The 17,662-nt window shown below is 36.1% G+C and overlaps 1 protein-coding gene across 1 annotated transcript in view; it reads left to right on the forward strand.

Moving 5' to 3' along the window:
* Positions 1-17,662, forward strand: part of CNTN5 (contactin 5) — a 1,285,703-nt gene that overhangs the window by 1,216,240 nt on the left and 51,801 nt on the right. The window contains exons 19-21 of the mRNA XM_037841191.1: positions 1,878-2,036; positions 4,069-4,218; positions 15,650-15,720. Of these exons, the coding sequence (XP_037697119.1) occupies positions 1,878-2,036; positions 4,069-4,218; positions 15,650-15,720 (380 nt within the window). The remainder of the gene's footprint in view (positions 1-1,877; positions 2,037-4,068; positions 4,219-15,649; positions 15,721-17,662) is intronic.

Here is a 17,662-nt window from a genome sequence, read left to right on the forward strand (position 1 = left end):
CTTAGCCACTGTTTCAGCAGCTTGAACACTGGTATTAATGACCCATCAAATATACTCTTTCATAAGTCCTATACCTTGTCAACCCTAATAATAATCATATTCTCTATTTCAGATATACACAAACCAAATTCTCGCTCAAAACTACTCCATCTGTACAATCACACATTCTGCAAATTTCCCCTCGCAAATTCCTACTATTATATATTCCCCTCATTATAATCCAGTTTACTTGATTCCTGTATTTTATTCTAGTCTATCAGCACCATTCTGGCTTCACCTGACTCCATACCCCACCTAATTCCATGGTCACCCGTACCACTGGCATCTTTGGTGATAAACAATACCAAATTTACAAATCCTTAAACCTGGATGAACCCTACTAACTGCTTTCTCTGGCCTTGGCCATCTTAACCTTGCTGAGTTGGTCAGTTCCACGTCAAAATGATGCTATGCAACCAAACTTGAACACCATTTCTATTTCAGAATCTTTGTGTTTTACTCTATTTTATATCCTTCCACTTTCATAATGTGCCTGTTTCAAAGCTTCCCCATTTTCTCCATTCCCTACTTCCATTCTCAATTATCCTCACTTTGTAAATGGTTTTATTTTCTTCTGTAGTGAGAAAATGGATTCCTTCTGAAATGAGCTCTCTCAACTTCCTCCCTTACAGTCTCAATAGTTCTCTGAGTCTCTAGTCAATGTTTTTTCCTTCATTTCTCTCTCTTAGAGGAAAAACTGCCAAGTCTCTCTAGACTATCCTCTACTGTCTTTCCCCAATCCCAACTTTCTCTCTCCTTGCTGATGGAAGTCTTTACATTATAAATCTTTGTTTTCTGCTAATTATAGCTGGTTCATCTCAACCTTAATAAAACTGTTTTTTTATCCTTAAAAAAAGTCATTTTCCCCTATATGGCTTTAAAAAATTCTTTCTCCATCTCAAAGTCCCTTCATTGTTGAAATTCTCTTCTGAGAGGTCTTCACTAACAGACTTCATCTCTTCAGCACCCAACCGTATCTTAGCTTTTTACAGTCTAGTTCAGCCTTTACTGCTCAAACCCCCTAATCACCAAACCCCAAGAGCAACATGCTACATAAGGACCAATTCAAAAAATAATAATAACTTCAATACTTAAGGGTGGAATTTTTGTTTCAGTCAAAATAAAAGCATTTTTGTAACTTGAATTATCCACATTGTAGAAGAATGCTAATAAGAAAACTGGCATTGCTTTTTAGCCACTAAAATATCTATTGTGCATATTTTAAATGGTATTACAAATTACTACTTCAGGAATAAAAATACAAAGATAGTTTTTCTTCAAATGAGATCAATATTATTTCTTGAAACTGGCAGCCCATGTACACCAAAGAATGAACATCACTATTCTAAACCATCCTTTTGTGATCAAAAGGTAAATAACATTCTATGATTTACCACCCTCCCACCCTCACCAAAAACAAAAATATAAAAAGAAAAGAATCCAATCACATCTCCCTTTGAATTCCATACAGAATTTTATCTATGCCTCACTTCTGGTATGTGTCCTTCTCTGGTCTGTACTATCATTATTTCTGAAACTTTCATTTCTCCCCTGTTAGAATCTAAGCTACTTGTTAGTACACATCACCATGTTTATACATTTTAGCTTCTCTGAACATGAAAATTAGTCCCATAACCTATAGATTTTTAGGAAGAATGGGATCACTTTTGTTCCTGATATCATGGAAACCATGATCTTTGCCATCAGTTTTCATTACTAAGTATTTATTGCATTAAGATGATTACATAGTTTGATTGGGTCCTTATTGGAAATACAGTTTCTCAAAGCTTCTCATAATGGTTTGTACGATAACTTTATCCATTGCCTTTTGCATATAGGTCCCCCAGGCCCACCCGGGATCGTGATAGTTGAGGAAATCACCGAAAGCACAGCCACACTGTCCTGGAGTCCAGCCGCTGACAACCACAGCCCCATCTCCTCCTACAACTTGCAGGCTCGTAGCCCATTCTCCTTGGGCTGGCAAACAGTAAAAACAGGTAAGAGGATTTAAGGCAATGTCAAACAAAACCAAGCAAGTTTCTACCTCATGGGCTTTATTTGCCGATATTCTCAGAGAAATCTCTTTTGGATTCTGGAATATTTTCGACCTGACCAACTCAAGGATGAGGTTGACATCAGTAAATTGAAGGAAGAGATTGAGATAGGAGGGGATCAGGAGTTCAGGGTGGGCTATGTTAAGTGTTGTATTAAATATCCAAATTGGGGTGCCAAGTAGGCAAATGGGTAAACGAATCTGGAGTTTAGGAGAGAGGTGTAGGTTAAAGATATAAATTAGGGAGTTATTGTTATATAAATTGTATTTGAAACCATGACACTGCATATCACTGATAAGGAAATAAGTATAAATAGATAAGAGAAAAATATGGAAATAAACAAACTTGGTAAAGGCTGGAAGTGGGGGGAAGATGAAGAGATTTGGTGGGAAAAATACCTGCATGCTTATATCCTTCTGAGAAAGATCCATTAGAGACTTCTATGGGGAAAAAAAAGAGACACAACTTGAGAGGGCTACAGGGGAAAATTTCCTTAGAAGGGATTTATATTCCTGTTAGAGCAAAAAGTTGAAGAAATGTTCAGAGAAGAGATTGAGTATATAAGGGATTTTGGTAATGATGGATCATGAATTTCAAAGGTCAGAGTGGAAGAATTTCAGGAATTAGGAAAGTATAGAAGCTGGGTCAGAAGAGAAAATGTGCAGAATTTTATGGGGATTTGAATGCAGAGAATGAGGGATGACCTGGATGTCCATGGTTCCTTAAGGTGACTAACATAAAGAGTAAATGAAACAGTGAGATAAGTTCTGGTGGACCCAAGATAAATGGTATTCATGCAGTGTAAGCTGGGAGCTAGGGAAGGCGGAGTGTCTGGGGCTGCCTCTTGACCTCTTCTTCCAACCTTTCTGTTCGATAAGGCATAGCTCAGCATTTTATCAAACTTTAGACTGAACAGTGGCCTTTATGCCCCTACCTCTTAGACTGCTGGGATATGACTCAGTTGCCAGTGCAGCAAGAGGAGACAACTTTTCTACAGATCTTCATCTCACTGCTTTAAAAAAAAAAATCAATTCTGCAATGTTGGGGAATTGTCAGGCATCCACACTGCTTATTCACTGATCATTTACCCTTCACAAAGCTGATACAATTTGGTAACATCCGGATACATTTTGGGAGAGATTTTCATGAGAAATCTAAGATGAATTTATTTCCACCATGCCATAGTAAAACTGTAATAAGTCATCAAATCAGGAGTCCCACTCCTACCCCCCATGGTTAAACAGAAATCCAGAACTAATTTACCAACCCAGAGGAATTTTGAACCGTGAGGGAGGCTCTCGACTTTCCTCCATTTCATTCTTGGAGCAAATGTTCTTCTAGAATATTTCTTAGCACAGATGAGTGAACCAAAGAAGCAGTCCCAAATAGAAGATATTTGCTATGTAAAAAATATTTTACTACGTGAAAATTGTATTTGATGATTTGGTGCTTGTAATAAAGTCTAACTGTAATGCAAAAGTTACTCCAAGGAGAATTCAGAGCTTTCTCCTAGGTCCCACAAATTAGAGATTTTAAATCAGACAGGTATATTCTTAGTCTCAGTTTAGAACTGCCAAGTGGCTTAGCATGTATGTCAGAGCTGGGAGAGGTAAACTGCTCAAGAAATTTCCCAAGAACTTGGGGAAGAGAAAAAAAAAAAAACCTACTTAAATTATAGCATTGCTTGACTTCTTGTTTGGGGCTGAGGGGTTGACAAAATGATTTTTAGTGTAGAGAATAAGTTATGTATAAGGATGAGAAGAAAGAATTCTAATTAACTTCAACAAACTTTGACATACGCAAGTGCTTAATTCCTGAAGATTGATTTTCATTTTGCTAATGACACTAGAGGTAAGGCCATGACTATGTGTTTTAAGGAATTATGCATCAGGCTGCTGATTCTCTAGGTAGATGTGATCTCTTTGATTGCCATTTGTAGCAGTTTTCCTAATGACATGAACTCTCTTCTTTACAGTTCCAGAAATTATAACAGGGGACATGGAGTCTGCCATGGCAGTCGACCTGAATCCCTGGGTGGAATATGAATTTAGAGTGGTAGCCGCCAATCCGATTGGGACTGGAGATCCAAGCACCCCATCTCGAATGATCCGCACAAATGAAGCAGGTAAGAATTTAGTGTCAGAATTCTGAATTTGGTATAACTCTCACCTCTTTGAAATCAAGACGAATTAAATGTTATTGCTTGCCTTCGCATATTTCCTGATTGATTCCATAAAATCATTTTCTTTAAAATAAATATTTTATTTGTTTGCAGACCTTTTGCTCCTTGATTACCCCAAATAGAGGCTTCTAGATGCTTCACTTTCCTCCCAACCTTCACATCCATCTTCAGGTTACCATGAAACTGAAGCAGTTAATTTCTTCTTCTAATTATATACGCATTCAATGTAGCATTTCTGTAAAATTCAGAATAGATTGACTCACCTTTTTTTCCATTGTTAACAGTTACCTTTAATTACAGTGTACTTCCTTAGAACTCTTTTGTCTTGTACTTCCCCATAGATCCTAGAATGAATTAATTTTGCAAAGACAAATATATAGGCCTTCCTTGACCTGCTACTGCCTTCTTGAAGTCTAGATGTAAAAGAAATACCATCTACTTCCTGACTTAGAAAACGTAGCATTCTTCTAATCTTTAGGGTGAAATACCTCTGATAAAATGTTTCTAATGACACATAAGGGAAATTAACAGATTTGTTAAAAAAAATAAAGTTAAAATACTTTTCCTATCACCTGGAATAAGCAGAAGAACAGTGTTTTTTTTTTTTAGTGGATCTTTGATTATTTTGGATCAGGTCATAGTGACATTTATCTTTTATATCCTATAAGATTGTATTTTAAGAAAGTACCAAGTACTTAGTTAGGAGAGAACATACATCAATAATGCTGGTGAGAACAGTCTGAAAACAACAGAGAAATGGTGGGGGAGAACAGGTAGTAGCTATAGGGAGGGGGGAAAATGCAAGTTTATGCTCAATGATAACATAGATCTCATCTCAATAATCATTGAAATATAAATGTACAGAGAATAGGGATGTTGCCTTTTTTGTTCTCTGCTCTCTCTTTGGCACCTAGGATAATGTCTGGCCCTGGTCTTCACTATATCTTGTTGACAGATTAAAAAGGAGCATTCTTTTTCTTTCCTTTATACACTCATACCCATACTAATATCTAGATAACAGCAATATGAATATAAAAGACTAAAAATTAACTGTCCATTTTGTATTATAATTTAAAAATTGGACCAAAACTGTTATTTCTGAATTCTAGCTAATTACACAAAGCTTATAGTAATTGAAATAATCTATTAAAATAGTTGATCCTTTCTCGAAAGAAAGAGAGATGGGGGGAGGGAGAAAGGGAGAAAGTGCAGGAAAGAAAGAAAGAGAGAAAAACAGAGAGAGAGATAAGAAAGCCCCAAATTGTCCATTTGGTGTATTAAGTGCAAATAACCATACAAAAGATACTCAGATTCTTTCCATCTAAAAATTAAGCAACCAAGAAAATAAATGACAAAATAGCCTAAATGTTGGAAAAGATCCGTCTACAGAAAACCCAAATTTTCTGCTTTTGTGATTTGCCCATCACAAGTTATTTTTTCTGCTACTTTTTTAGTTTTGTGAATTTTAAATTGAACATTAATTGCCTAGTTGGATCTTCAGGCATCCATAAAATCAGCCAGGCTTTCATTGAGTACAGGTGTTCATTAATTAAGAGCATAACGGGTTAGTCATTCCTCATTTTATGTACACACTGTGCAGATAGTGAAATGACTGCCAACAGTAGTACTTATGCTCATATACTTTCTAAAAAGCACTGCCTTACTTTGCATATTGTTAATTGTGTTTAAACAAAGGCGAAGATTACTGCCTAATTCAGAGGCTTTCTATAAATATTCATTTCTAAAATAAATAATCCGTTTGGGATGAATAATCCTTTTATACTTTTTATAGCATAAATCTCCTTGTGCTATTAAAAAGCATTTTACCAAAGCACTTTTACTTTTCAAGCTCAATTGTATTTAGATGATGCATTTTTAAGACTTCTGCCTCGTCTATTTCTGCAGCTCCCTCAATCATACAGTGCCTGCCTCTCCATTTTATCATGAGTTCTGTATACATGACATACTTGAGTCCATCAACATCTTATGGAATAGGAGAGAAACAGCATGAAAAATGCATGAAGTGCTGTCCGGTGAAAGCGAGTACCGCCTACTTTATGCCTCTTGTGCTTTGTACCACGCAGGGCTGGAGCTGCTAATGGTGGTGAACCAAGTGTTGAGTTGAATTTTGTGCCTGTTTTGTCAGGCAGCACAGATTAAAAAGGACACCAATATCCCGAGACATGCTCTCAAGTGATGCACTCTGCCTCTCTTAAGTACATGCCCTGTATTTTAAAAGGTGGTCTTGTTCTAATGGGCCAGTTAAACGTTGAAAATTGACAGAGCTGCCTGGGGAGAAGAAAGGTCTCACACTCTGGATGCTGAGTTGAAAGTTTTACTTCCCTTAAAATCCTCTTATTTACCAGTATATTCTAAATTCCAAAGCATCTTTAGTAAAGCATTTCTACCTTAGAAATGCTCCTTTCCTACACAACCAAAAAACAAGTTAATTTTTTCTTTGGAATCTTCTAGGATATATTTTGAACATCCCAGTCATCAAAACACATTCAGTTGTCAATAGAGAAAAGGAAAGTCCAGGTTGTTATTATTAGGATGTCAAAATAGTAATACAAATATGTATTTTTGTGTTAATGCAAATTTATATTTATTTATTTATAGTGTAATTTTCTTAAAATCCTTAGTTTGTCAAACAGATAGATTTATACATAGGTAGATATAAAGATAAATTATAAAATGTTTAATTTTTGAAATATGTTACTATGATCAAGGCAGTGTATAAATTTGGGAAGGGGTAATGGAAATGCTGCTTTCATTATTTAAAAAGATGTCACTCAAAAACAGAAAATCACATTTTAGGAAGTGAATTTGAAAAATACACTATGCTTGAAGTAGAAAAAAATATGTTAAAAATGAACACAGGAACAGCAGTTCTCTTATTTAATTGAACTTTAAAATTCTATAAGTTACATATTTACAATGTTAACTGGTGAATGATGAAAAGGAAAGAAGATAGAGTTAACTAACGTGTCATTAAGAAAGGTTGGTCTTCTCTATGGTATAAAGTTTCTATTATTACCAAACTCTTTGTGTAAATCTCAATATTTGCATTTTCTTTATTTCAAATTATGATGGAATTTATATATACACATATATTTGCATATACACATATGTATGTGCGTGTATGTGTGTATATTTTAAGGAAAGAAGGTTCTACCTGTAATTAAAAGCCTGTGTTTTAGAGTGAAGCAAATCTGCATCAGTGTTCTGCTCTGCCACTTACTAACAGTATGAGCATAGACAACATGCATGCATTATTTAAGGCTCCGTTTTCTTATTTATAAATGGGGATAATAGCACATCCTACTCCTTTTCATTAACATAAGTAATGCATTTAAAAGCTTAGCATAGTGCCTGGCATATGGTAAATGCTCAAAATTAGCAGCCATATTATTATTGTTATTATTACCATCGTTAATTTAATGAGTTATTACTGTATTAAATGAATTTAAGCAATAGTAATTATACCTAAGTGGTACTTTTCATATTGAGGAAACATTTTCAGATTAAACGTGTGTCTCTGGATCTAGTAAGCCCAACAGCCTCCTGGCTTGCAGCTCTGCAGCTGACCCCTCCAAGCCACCCTCCACCCTCCGGTGAGAAGTCTCTGCTGCAGACTGTCATCTCTCACAGTCACTCAGCCTCCTGAATGGCTTGGGAATCAAGAGAACCCTTTAGGGTGGGACACACAGTACACAGCATGCCTCTCCTCTAAATCCCCATCCCCACCCCCATGACTGGCCTTCCCATGCTGCTTTTTCATCCTTCATACTTCGCTGGGTCTGACTTTGTAAATGCATTTTGGTATTTGTTCCAATATGTAGCCATTATCTTTGGTTCTTGTAGCATAGTCAAGACAAAAGGAGAGGCAAAAAGAAGTGTCAAACGATAGGCCTTGCTTAAAAAAATTTGTTCCATGTTCAAATAGCTTTCCAGTTGCTTAGCACGTTATATTCTGCCCCATCATCCTTTTTTGACTCAGAAATATAAAGTAGCACACACATATTTCTGGCCACACAAGGGAAAGTATGCTTTTGACACTTAAGAGATTTATGCTCAACCAGACAAATGTGAGTATCAAGAAAACAATCAGATGAGAATCTTTCCTAGCCTTTAGCACTTTCTGCACTGTTTTATGGTTATGTACCTGGTTTGCTACACAGCCTGAACTCGATGGAGTTTAAACTTAAAATAGTTTTATTCTTCTCCTACCATTGCATTCCATTATGCTCCATCTGTTCTCTGGCCTCAGCTCCAAACTATAGCTCAGGTACTTCTAAGTATCAGAACCATCTCCTTTTCAGGTATTAAAAGAATTCCAGTTTGATTTAAATTAAAACATTAATCTCACATCCAATTCCATGCTGCTGCCCTTCTATCCTCACACAGGCCTGACCCAAGGGCTATGCCTCCCAGGTCAGACAAGAAAAAGGGGAAAACCTTTCACTTAGCTGGTATAATATAATTTCACTTAGCTGGTCCTCACGTGACTGTTAAATGCCCCACGTGATAGCCTTTGTTCACCTGCTGCTGCTGCTTCTTGCGGGCACACTGAAGCCTTTGGAAACCATGCTGCCCTCCAAGTGGGACTTGTTAACACTGCACAGTTCTCTGTGACTCCCCTTTAGTCTCTGCTTGAGTCGTACCCCTACTCCGCCTTGTTTGGCTGGGGCTTCCCTGCCCTAGTGGACAGCTTTATTGGGAAGGATCCCAACAAGTCTGTTCAAGCCTTTCACAGTGTCCTTTTAGCCCACAGAAACTGTTTCACATCCCTGTCCTGCCTTACTCTAGGAATATGGGATGCTCTCAAGAAATATGTTGACCTCTGCTCTACTAGCCCAGGCCATCCTACAAGCTTTTGAATCCCAAAAAGCATCCAGCCAAGTGGTGAGATCTGAGCCTCCCCATTTGGTAAGCCTCTGCACTTGCTACAAACAACTGTCTTGGTCTTTTCTTCCCTTAGCTTGAGGAGGGAAATGGCATCCCCTACTTCTCTTTTGACAGGGAGGCATGGAGGGACATACCACAGCTTATCAATCTACTGGGCTGACAGTCCTCTTACAAAATATCATTCCTCATGCTACAATCCTGTACATATGAGCTGGAGATGGGTGACAGGGAAGGGTAATAAATTTTTGGTTTTGCTGTTTCTTTTTTTATTATTTTCTGAAATTTATTAAAGCAGTTGTACGTTTATGGCAAAATCATACAGAGGGTGCAGAATTTCCATATACCCCCCACTCTTCACCCAGTATTCCCGTTATTAGCATTTTTGCACTAGCGTAGTATCTTTGTAACAATTGATGAACCAATATTATTATATTATTAACTATAATCTGTAGTTTACATTACGGCTTACTCTCTGTATTGTATGGTTCTACGGGTTTTCTTTAAATTTTTTTGGTTAACATATATACAACATAAAATTTCCCATTTTAACCCACTTTGGGTATAGAATTCAATGTGCTAATCACTTTCATAACGTTTTACTACCATTGCTTAACAAGTCAGTGGCTTTGTCTAGCCAACCTCACTTTAGCATCTGGGGTTACATGCAACTCTTTCCAAATCTATAACAGACTCATTTAATACCCTGTCATAATTTCTTTGGCTATGCATTATCTTCCTACTCCCGCAAGGATCTTGCTTCATTCACCTTTGCGTTTTCACAGCTTCTGTACATGATAGTTACTAAGGAAATTTGGTTGAGTTCAAAAGTTCTGGAATGGGTAAAATAAAATACCGTTGAAATATAAAGTGAGGCTGGATTAGTTTCCTCTGAGGGTATGTGCATTAATTTTGTAGAGTAAATGGCCTTTAATGGAGCCTTGGGGCCAGGCCAAACAGGACTCAGACACAATTATTTACTTGGGGCAATTAGAAATCTAGTAATCAGGCACTGGTTGTATGCAGAGAGAAGGCATAAGGCTATGGGATTTTTAAAGGTCTCTCCAGTCTATGATTCTAAGAAAATATGATCTAGAAAATCTAAAGCATTCAGCTGAAATTACTGGGAAAATGATTTCCAAAGAACTATTAAATGAACCTTGTAGTTTTTTTCAACCTGAGTAAATTTAATTTATATTAAATAGAAGAAAGATGAGTAAGATTAAGAGACGGCAAAAATCATGGCAAGCAACAGACCTCTAAGATCAAATCTCAGTTACTAGGGGGGAAATACAGTAAGTCTCATGTAGCAGATAGTATTTTTAAATCATAAAACCACTTTGGTCCAGGTAAGTCTTTTCTACAAAATATATTCAATAAGTGGGTCTTTAGTTTCAGAGTCAGTTTGAAAGCAGAGATGGTAATTGAACAAATGCCTTTCTGAAGGAAAACTGACTGTTAGGCATATTGTTTTCTGACAAATAGCTTCTCTTTGTTGCAAAGGTTTAGAAGAAGGAAGGATGAGAGCAAAGAGATTGAAGAGCATTTGAAGACTTGAACATGAAACCCTATAGTGTGAAGACAAAAGGGCAAAGAGAGGTTATCAACCCGGGTGTGAATGTGAGATGCTCAAGTTAGACTTTTCCTATTTCCTAATCTCCATGATACCATACAACATTCATTAATCAGTAAACACATTCCAGGCCCTGTGCCCTTGCCTCTTGCCCTTTATTATATCATTGAATTGTCAAAACAACCCTCTAAAGCAAGAATTACTTATCCCTATTTTACAGACAAGAAAACAGAATTGGAGAGTTTATGAAACTTGCTCAAGGTCACCTAGTAAGCAAAGTGGCAGAGCTGGATTCTACCCCAGATCTTCCTTATTCCAAAGGCAGGTGGTGCCTCCCAAGGAGCTATCTCCTCCACACTGGCTGCTCCCTTCTTCCTCTTGGCTTTTCTTTCTCCTCTTTTTACCAAATAAATCAAAAGAGCTCATTCAAAGTTTATTTTACCCATTCTCTGGCTCTACCACCTTGTGGACACGTATAAATAAAGTTGAGAGAATATGAATTGAGGCCAATACCATTCATTGAATATACTTGCTTCCTGAATTCTTGATTGCTGCCATTTTGGGCAAAGTTCATAAATCAAAGAAACCTCACATTTCCAGAGATATCCTAGCAACCCCTTTTGCAAATCGCAAAGGTTATATTGCTGGATTTCCAAATTGAAATAAGCTGAGCTGTATTAGTTAGGGTTCCCTAATGATCACATGAGCCAAAACTGAGAGCATAATTCCATGGTACTATCAAAGCAATATTACTGAAACTTCCAAAAAGGGCATTCTACTTCAATATGAGTGTAAACTCATATTGAACTTTTAGGGTTTATCATAGAAGCATTGGCCACTTCTTTAAATCTAAGTAGGTTCTAATAGTAGGTCATATTTATTAATGGTAGTGCCAGGCACTGACTACTAATTCTTAAAATAACCTTAAGAGGTAGGGGCTATAATTATTTCATGAGGCAACTGAAGGAGTTAATAATATTTTCAGTCAACCAACTAGAATGGTAGAGGTGGAATTCAAACCCAGATCTTTCTCATTCCCACAAGAACACTTTTAACATTTGCACATACTACCTTATCCTAATAATAAGAATAAAAGCATCATTTCAACTCTTTAGGAAATACACCACTGGTGTTTTTTATTTTAGAAACTCTTTAAATGTAACTCTTTCTACAAACTGATCCTAAGTGATGGTCAGATAACTAAAATATTTGTGTGCTATATACTTCAACTCAGGTAGACAAAATGTTTTTTAAAATCGCCTCTTGATTCCCACCTATACGATATATGCTCCTTTCCTTCCATTTCTCCATTCTTCTAAACCTTTCTTTCCAAACCAATCACTGGATTACCATTAAGCTCCAAATTGCTTGGTCTCTCCCAGGTCTCTAATAAAGCTATATTATTTAATGAGCGATGTGAAAACATACTGTAGAAGAAATAGGAAATTTTTCAGGGGGAAAAAAAAGATTGATAAGTGATTTCATCTTGGCTTCTTTTGTTTAATTGCATGTTAATTTAAGCATGTTATCAGTGTGGCTGACTTTGCTCAAACAATTACACTTAGAAAGAGTTCTTTGGTATTCAAGCATGCTTAAACTAAGGTAGTACATTATATTTGATCACTCTTACATCACTTTTATATCTTTTGGTCACTTTGCATAATGTTTCCAATGTGTAAGACAGAAAGAGACAATATATTCTGTATTTAAACATGGTAGATAAGGCACTAAAGCAGCTAATCACTTGCAGCTTGTAGGCAAAGTATTAATTACATTATCTGTTCATGGAGGAGCACTGCCCTCAAAGAAATTCAGGAAAATCAGACTTTAACCTGTTAACTGTGCATGTAAACTTGATTCTCTAAATAATAGACTCGTGACATTTACTCATAGCAGAAATAGAGAAAAAGGGGACTGGCTACTTAATTCTAAATCTGGTTTTCATTAATTATATTGAAAATATCTAAAGTTTCTGAGTAAACATTTATTTCTCTGAACTCAATGGAAGCATCTATTAGATGTCTGATATCAATTTTATGCTTCTAACAAGAATTACCGAACTTTTACACTAGAAAGTCTCTGAAAGATTAAGTCAAATCCTTTCAAATCAAGATTATGCTGTTTTATAAGTATTAAGGGGTGTTATTAAAATCAGTGGACTCCAAACTGTTGAATGCAGAGATAATAACTGCATGCCTCCAACTGAAACGAAATGAGTGAGCCTGAGTTCCACTGATCATCTGTGTGTAATTAGGAAATTTAAGTCCGTTAGAATTGGAGTACCCAGTTCAGACATTGTAATCCTGACAACAAAACACAGTAACTGAGTGCAGCTATTAGAGCCTTAAATTTTCAAATAGTAGTTCCTATTATATCTAGTAGGCTTTCTTTGAGTGGCTGGTACTTAAACATACATACTGTTAAAACACAATGAACCATAATACTTTTTCCATGTGTTATTTAGAATACATTAAAATTGGAGGTAAGGTGAGGAAAGGATATCTTATTTGTTTATGTCAAGTTGACTATGAGCCATCTTCTCTTGAAAAGAACTTAGCACCAGTGAGAAAACCTCAAAAGCTGATTTCAAATTTTAAAAAGGTACAGTACTTTGGTCATTTATGGATCATTTGATGTGGAAATTACTCACACAGACACGAATTAAATCATAGAAAGCCTTATTTGTTTTCTTAGTTCCTCAAGTGGAAATTTTTACCAAACTGTTCCTTAGCTTTTTTCAGTCTTGTTTTTCCTTGGAAAGTTAAAATTTTTGAGAAATCTAAAAATGTTTTCTAAAAATAAAAGCATTGGTGGACTGTGGAGAAACACTACCAAGACTTCAGAAAAAAGGATTTTGACTTCAAATGTCATAAATAATCTCATATTCCATTCTACTCATATGTTTTAAATGGCTTCAAGAGATGCCTGTTAGAGAGACTGCAATCTGCAGTGAGACTCTAATCTAGAGGTTGTGAGCATTTTCTTTTTAGATGATGTTTGCAGGGTGGATAAAATAGAAAAGGATCTTCAATGTCTAGTCTTTTCACAGAAATCCATAATCCTAGGGATGTTATCCCCAAAGGAGAGAATTCAGAGTCCCAAATTCAGGATATAAGTTAATTATTCCAATGTAGTGTGTGTGTATGTATATGTATATATGTATATATATTCTTCAAAAAACAGTACTAAGAGAAACCATATGGCATAACACCAAATGAACTCCTTCCACTCTTTATTTGACCATGCATTAATAGTCACAATATTCAGAACTCTGAAGTTAGCAACTCTCCTTTTACATATACAGCTAAACCAGTTACTCATACAGTTAAACATACAGTTAGACCTTCCTGTGTACCTTACACATACCATAGACCAGAAAATGAGTACAGAACTAGAACTATACAAGAATGGTTTTCAGTCATGGTGTCAGGACACACTGGTATGTCACAGGTTGATTTATGTAACAATAAGTAAGACTGCTAACAAAAAAAAAAAAAAAACAATAAATTGAGTTTAAAATAGATTTAAGAAAATAAAAAAACCTAAGTGATATGTTATTCACATAAATTCAGACATGTTCATGATTATTCTTCTAAAACCATCATTTTCTCTCATTTCAATTCCACGTGATTTCTTGAATAAGAGGAAAGACTTATCCAATTCTGTGTAATTCTGAGGAAGTCCATGAGGGTCAATTCCACATGTGAATATTCTTCAATCTGTGTCTAACTGTGAGAAAAAAATAATGTTTTCTATTGCTATATAGCCTTCTATACATGCAAGTATGAAAGAATTCGTGTTCATGGAAAGAGGTACCCAAGACCCCAAAATTTGGACCCTTGTAAATAAAGGTCATTTATTTCATTGGAGCCAATTTTATATTCACAGGCTTTTCTCTCTCACACCCTCTTCCTGAAAGAGATTTTTTTTCCTTTTGATAGTATAAGAAGCCCACATCAGTTTTTCTGGTATATCAAATGTGCTTGCTGTGAATATCTACCAGTAATTAATAGCCTTTTATCGAAGTGCATAATATATAGGAGTGAATTTATTGTTTATGAGTATTATATCAATATCGCTTAAAAACTATATGCTGGGATATAAAGGCAAAGCTGAAGTGTAAAATTGCTAATGCAGGTTCATAGCCTGGAAAATGATTACTTTTAATAGTTTTCTTCATTTAGTAGTTCTTCATTTGAAAATGTTCCCTTTCAACTGCAGATTTTGTGGTTTGGTGCAGTGAAGGGGAAATTTATTACTTTGACACATTTATTCTTTTAATAGTTATTCATGTGAAAAAGTTTCACTGGATGCTTACGTATTTCACAGTTTGCCATGAAATTCATTCTTGACAGGTTGTTTTTCATGTTTATTCATTAAAGTAGATTCTCAACTCCATGGAATGTTGCTGAGATTTCTTTAAAATGGAGCTTTCTGGGGGTTGTGGTAAAGCAGAAATGCTAGCATTGACCTTTGTACTAGGGGCTCTGCCCTAGGCAGATGACAGAAAAGATACCACATCCTTAGCAAAGAGGAGAAGACCAATATGTAGGATGAAATGTAACTAACCATTACTAGATGTCCTTAACTGTAGGATTTACTGTAATTTAGAAATTGCTGCCATAGAGTATTTACAAGACAACTTGGGGAGTGCAGTATGTGGCCATGAAAAATGTATATCAAACTGTCCCATGTGGATTTGAAAGCAAGGGAATATGTCACAAGCATTTTATTTGTTTCAATATTTAGTATGACCAGACTAACTTCAAGCAAAACTTTTGATTTGCTTATTTTAGGATTTTACCCAACCTGAATAGGTGATGTGTTCTTTTTGTAAGGACATTTAAATAACGCATCTTTTCATTCTCTTTTCTCTCTGCCCATTTTTCTCCGTAGTTCCAAAGACAGCACCTACCAACGTAAGTGGAAGAAGTGGAAGAAGGCATGAGTTAGTCATTGCCTGGGAGGTGAGAAAGCCTCTACTCAAATGTCAGAACTTGCTAATTTCTTAGAGATTAAGGCTACACATATCGTATCTGTACCTGGCACAGAGGGACCAAGTAATTTCTGTTTAAATGAGGTTAAGAAACACTTTGAGCATGCTGTACTCAGATGTGTATTGCCAAAATGAACCTTCCTCATTTTTATACTAGGTCCCAGGTAATTTTTCTCCAAGTCTAAGACATGTCTTGCCATCATATAGACTATCTCAGAATAAAGTTTGAATAACTGAAACACATTGTTTTTGTTTCCTAGCTGCCAAAAGAAATACCATGCAATGGGTTGGCTTGAACAGTGGGAATGTACTGGTTCACAGTTTTGAGGCTAGGAAAAGTCCAAATCAAGGCATCATCAAGGTGATGCTTTTTCCCAAAAGATTATCGTGTTCTGTTCTGGGACTAGCTGCGGGATCCTTGGTCATTGGCTTCTTCATTACATGGAGGTGCATGGGGCGGCCTCTCCTGGCTTCTCCTTTCTCTTCCTGGTTCCATTGACTTTCAGCTTCTGGCTGGTCCCCCTGCTTTCTCTCTGTGACCTTCCCTATAAGGCCTTCAGTCATAGGATTAAGACCCACCCTGATTCAGCTGGGCCATACCTCAACTGAGGTAACCTCATCAAAAGGTCCTATTTACAAGAGTTCATACTCACAGGAATGGATTAAGTTTAAGGACATGGTTTTTTTCCTGGGATACATAGCTCCAAGTCTCTATACATGTTCTCTCACATGTTACTTCAGATGTTTGCTAGGCTTTATTTCACAATTCTATCACAATTAAGTAGCATCTTCGACTTATTTGGAGGCTAAAACTTATAGGGAAGAAGGATCCCCACCATAAGAATGGATGATATTGTGTCTGTCTTATCTCATTTAACCCACACAACCATCCCTTCTGTGGGGATAATTTTTCTCCTTCTGCGAATGAGGAATCTGAGGCACAGTTTAAGCTCCTTGCCTAATAAACAGTAAAACTGGGTCTTTGACTGTACAACTTACACTCTTTCTTCTACCTCACGAAATACCTCCAAAGTGTCTTCTGTCAAAAGAAAGGTATAGGGGAAGGGGATTGAGGGCACGTTCATTTTCCATAAAAATGACTTTTCTTTTTTTGATGTTAAATAACCATTTTATCAAATGTAACTGTGTAACTCACAGGACTATGACTTAGAATACACAGAAATGGAAATAACTGTTGGAGAAAACTGAACAAATCCTTGGCTGTCTCAAAGAATGATGATAAAATATACAGGAAGACTTCTTTTCCCAATAAGAAATCTTCCATGAGCACATCATCTGTCCTGTTCTTCTACCCATTCTCCTCTTCTTTAACAAAATGTTGTGTCTTCTTTTTTATTTCTGCAGAGGTATTAACTTCCCAAAACCTGACTTTCACTGAGGTCCAATCTATTTAAATGGAATTCCCCTTCCCTAAAAGCTTTAATACAACAAACTCTGTATCTCTTCTTCCACTCAATACACAGTTTTTCTTCAAATCAAAATTCAAAAGAAAAAAGTGTTAATTTAACAAATATTTATTGAGTGGTCTGTTATGTGTCAAGCACTGTATTAGGCAGTAGCACTTTCTAGTTGCATGGCTAACTATTCAATCATAATTACTTCTTTCTATGGTGTGCAGTCAATGCCCACTTGTAGGAAACTTATTCCTGTGTATTCAATCAATGTGTTTATTATCAGTGATGCTTTCGGTTCTTTTCCACCTATTTTTAACCTCAGCATTACTATTTTTAGTAAACCTATCCTGGATCCTACTATTGAATTTTAAAAGTACAAAACTTCTTTTCAAATAAATTTAAATGGAAACTATGTAGCCAAGAAGTTCCTTGAACAAATACCATAACTCAAATTTTTTCACTAATTAAGAAAGCGCAAAAATACCAAAAGAAAAGTCT

Source organism: Choloepus didactylus, chromosome 6 (genome assembly GCF_015220235.1).
Source record: "Choloepus didactylus isolate mChoDid1 chromosome 6, mChoDid1.pri, whole genome shotgun sequence".
Classification (NCBI taxonomy): domain Eukaryota; kingdom Metazoa; phylum Chordata; class Mammalia; order Pilosa; family Megalonychidae; genus Choloepus; species Choloepus didactylus.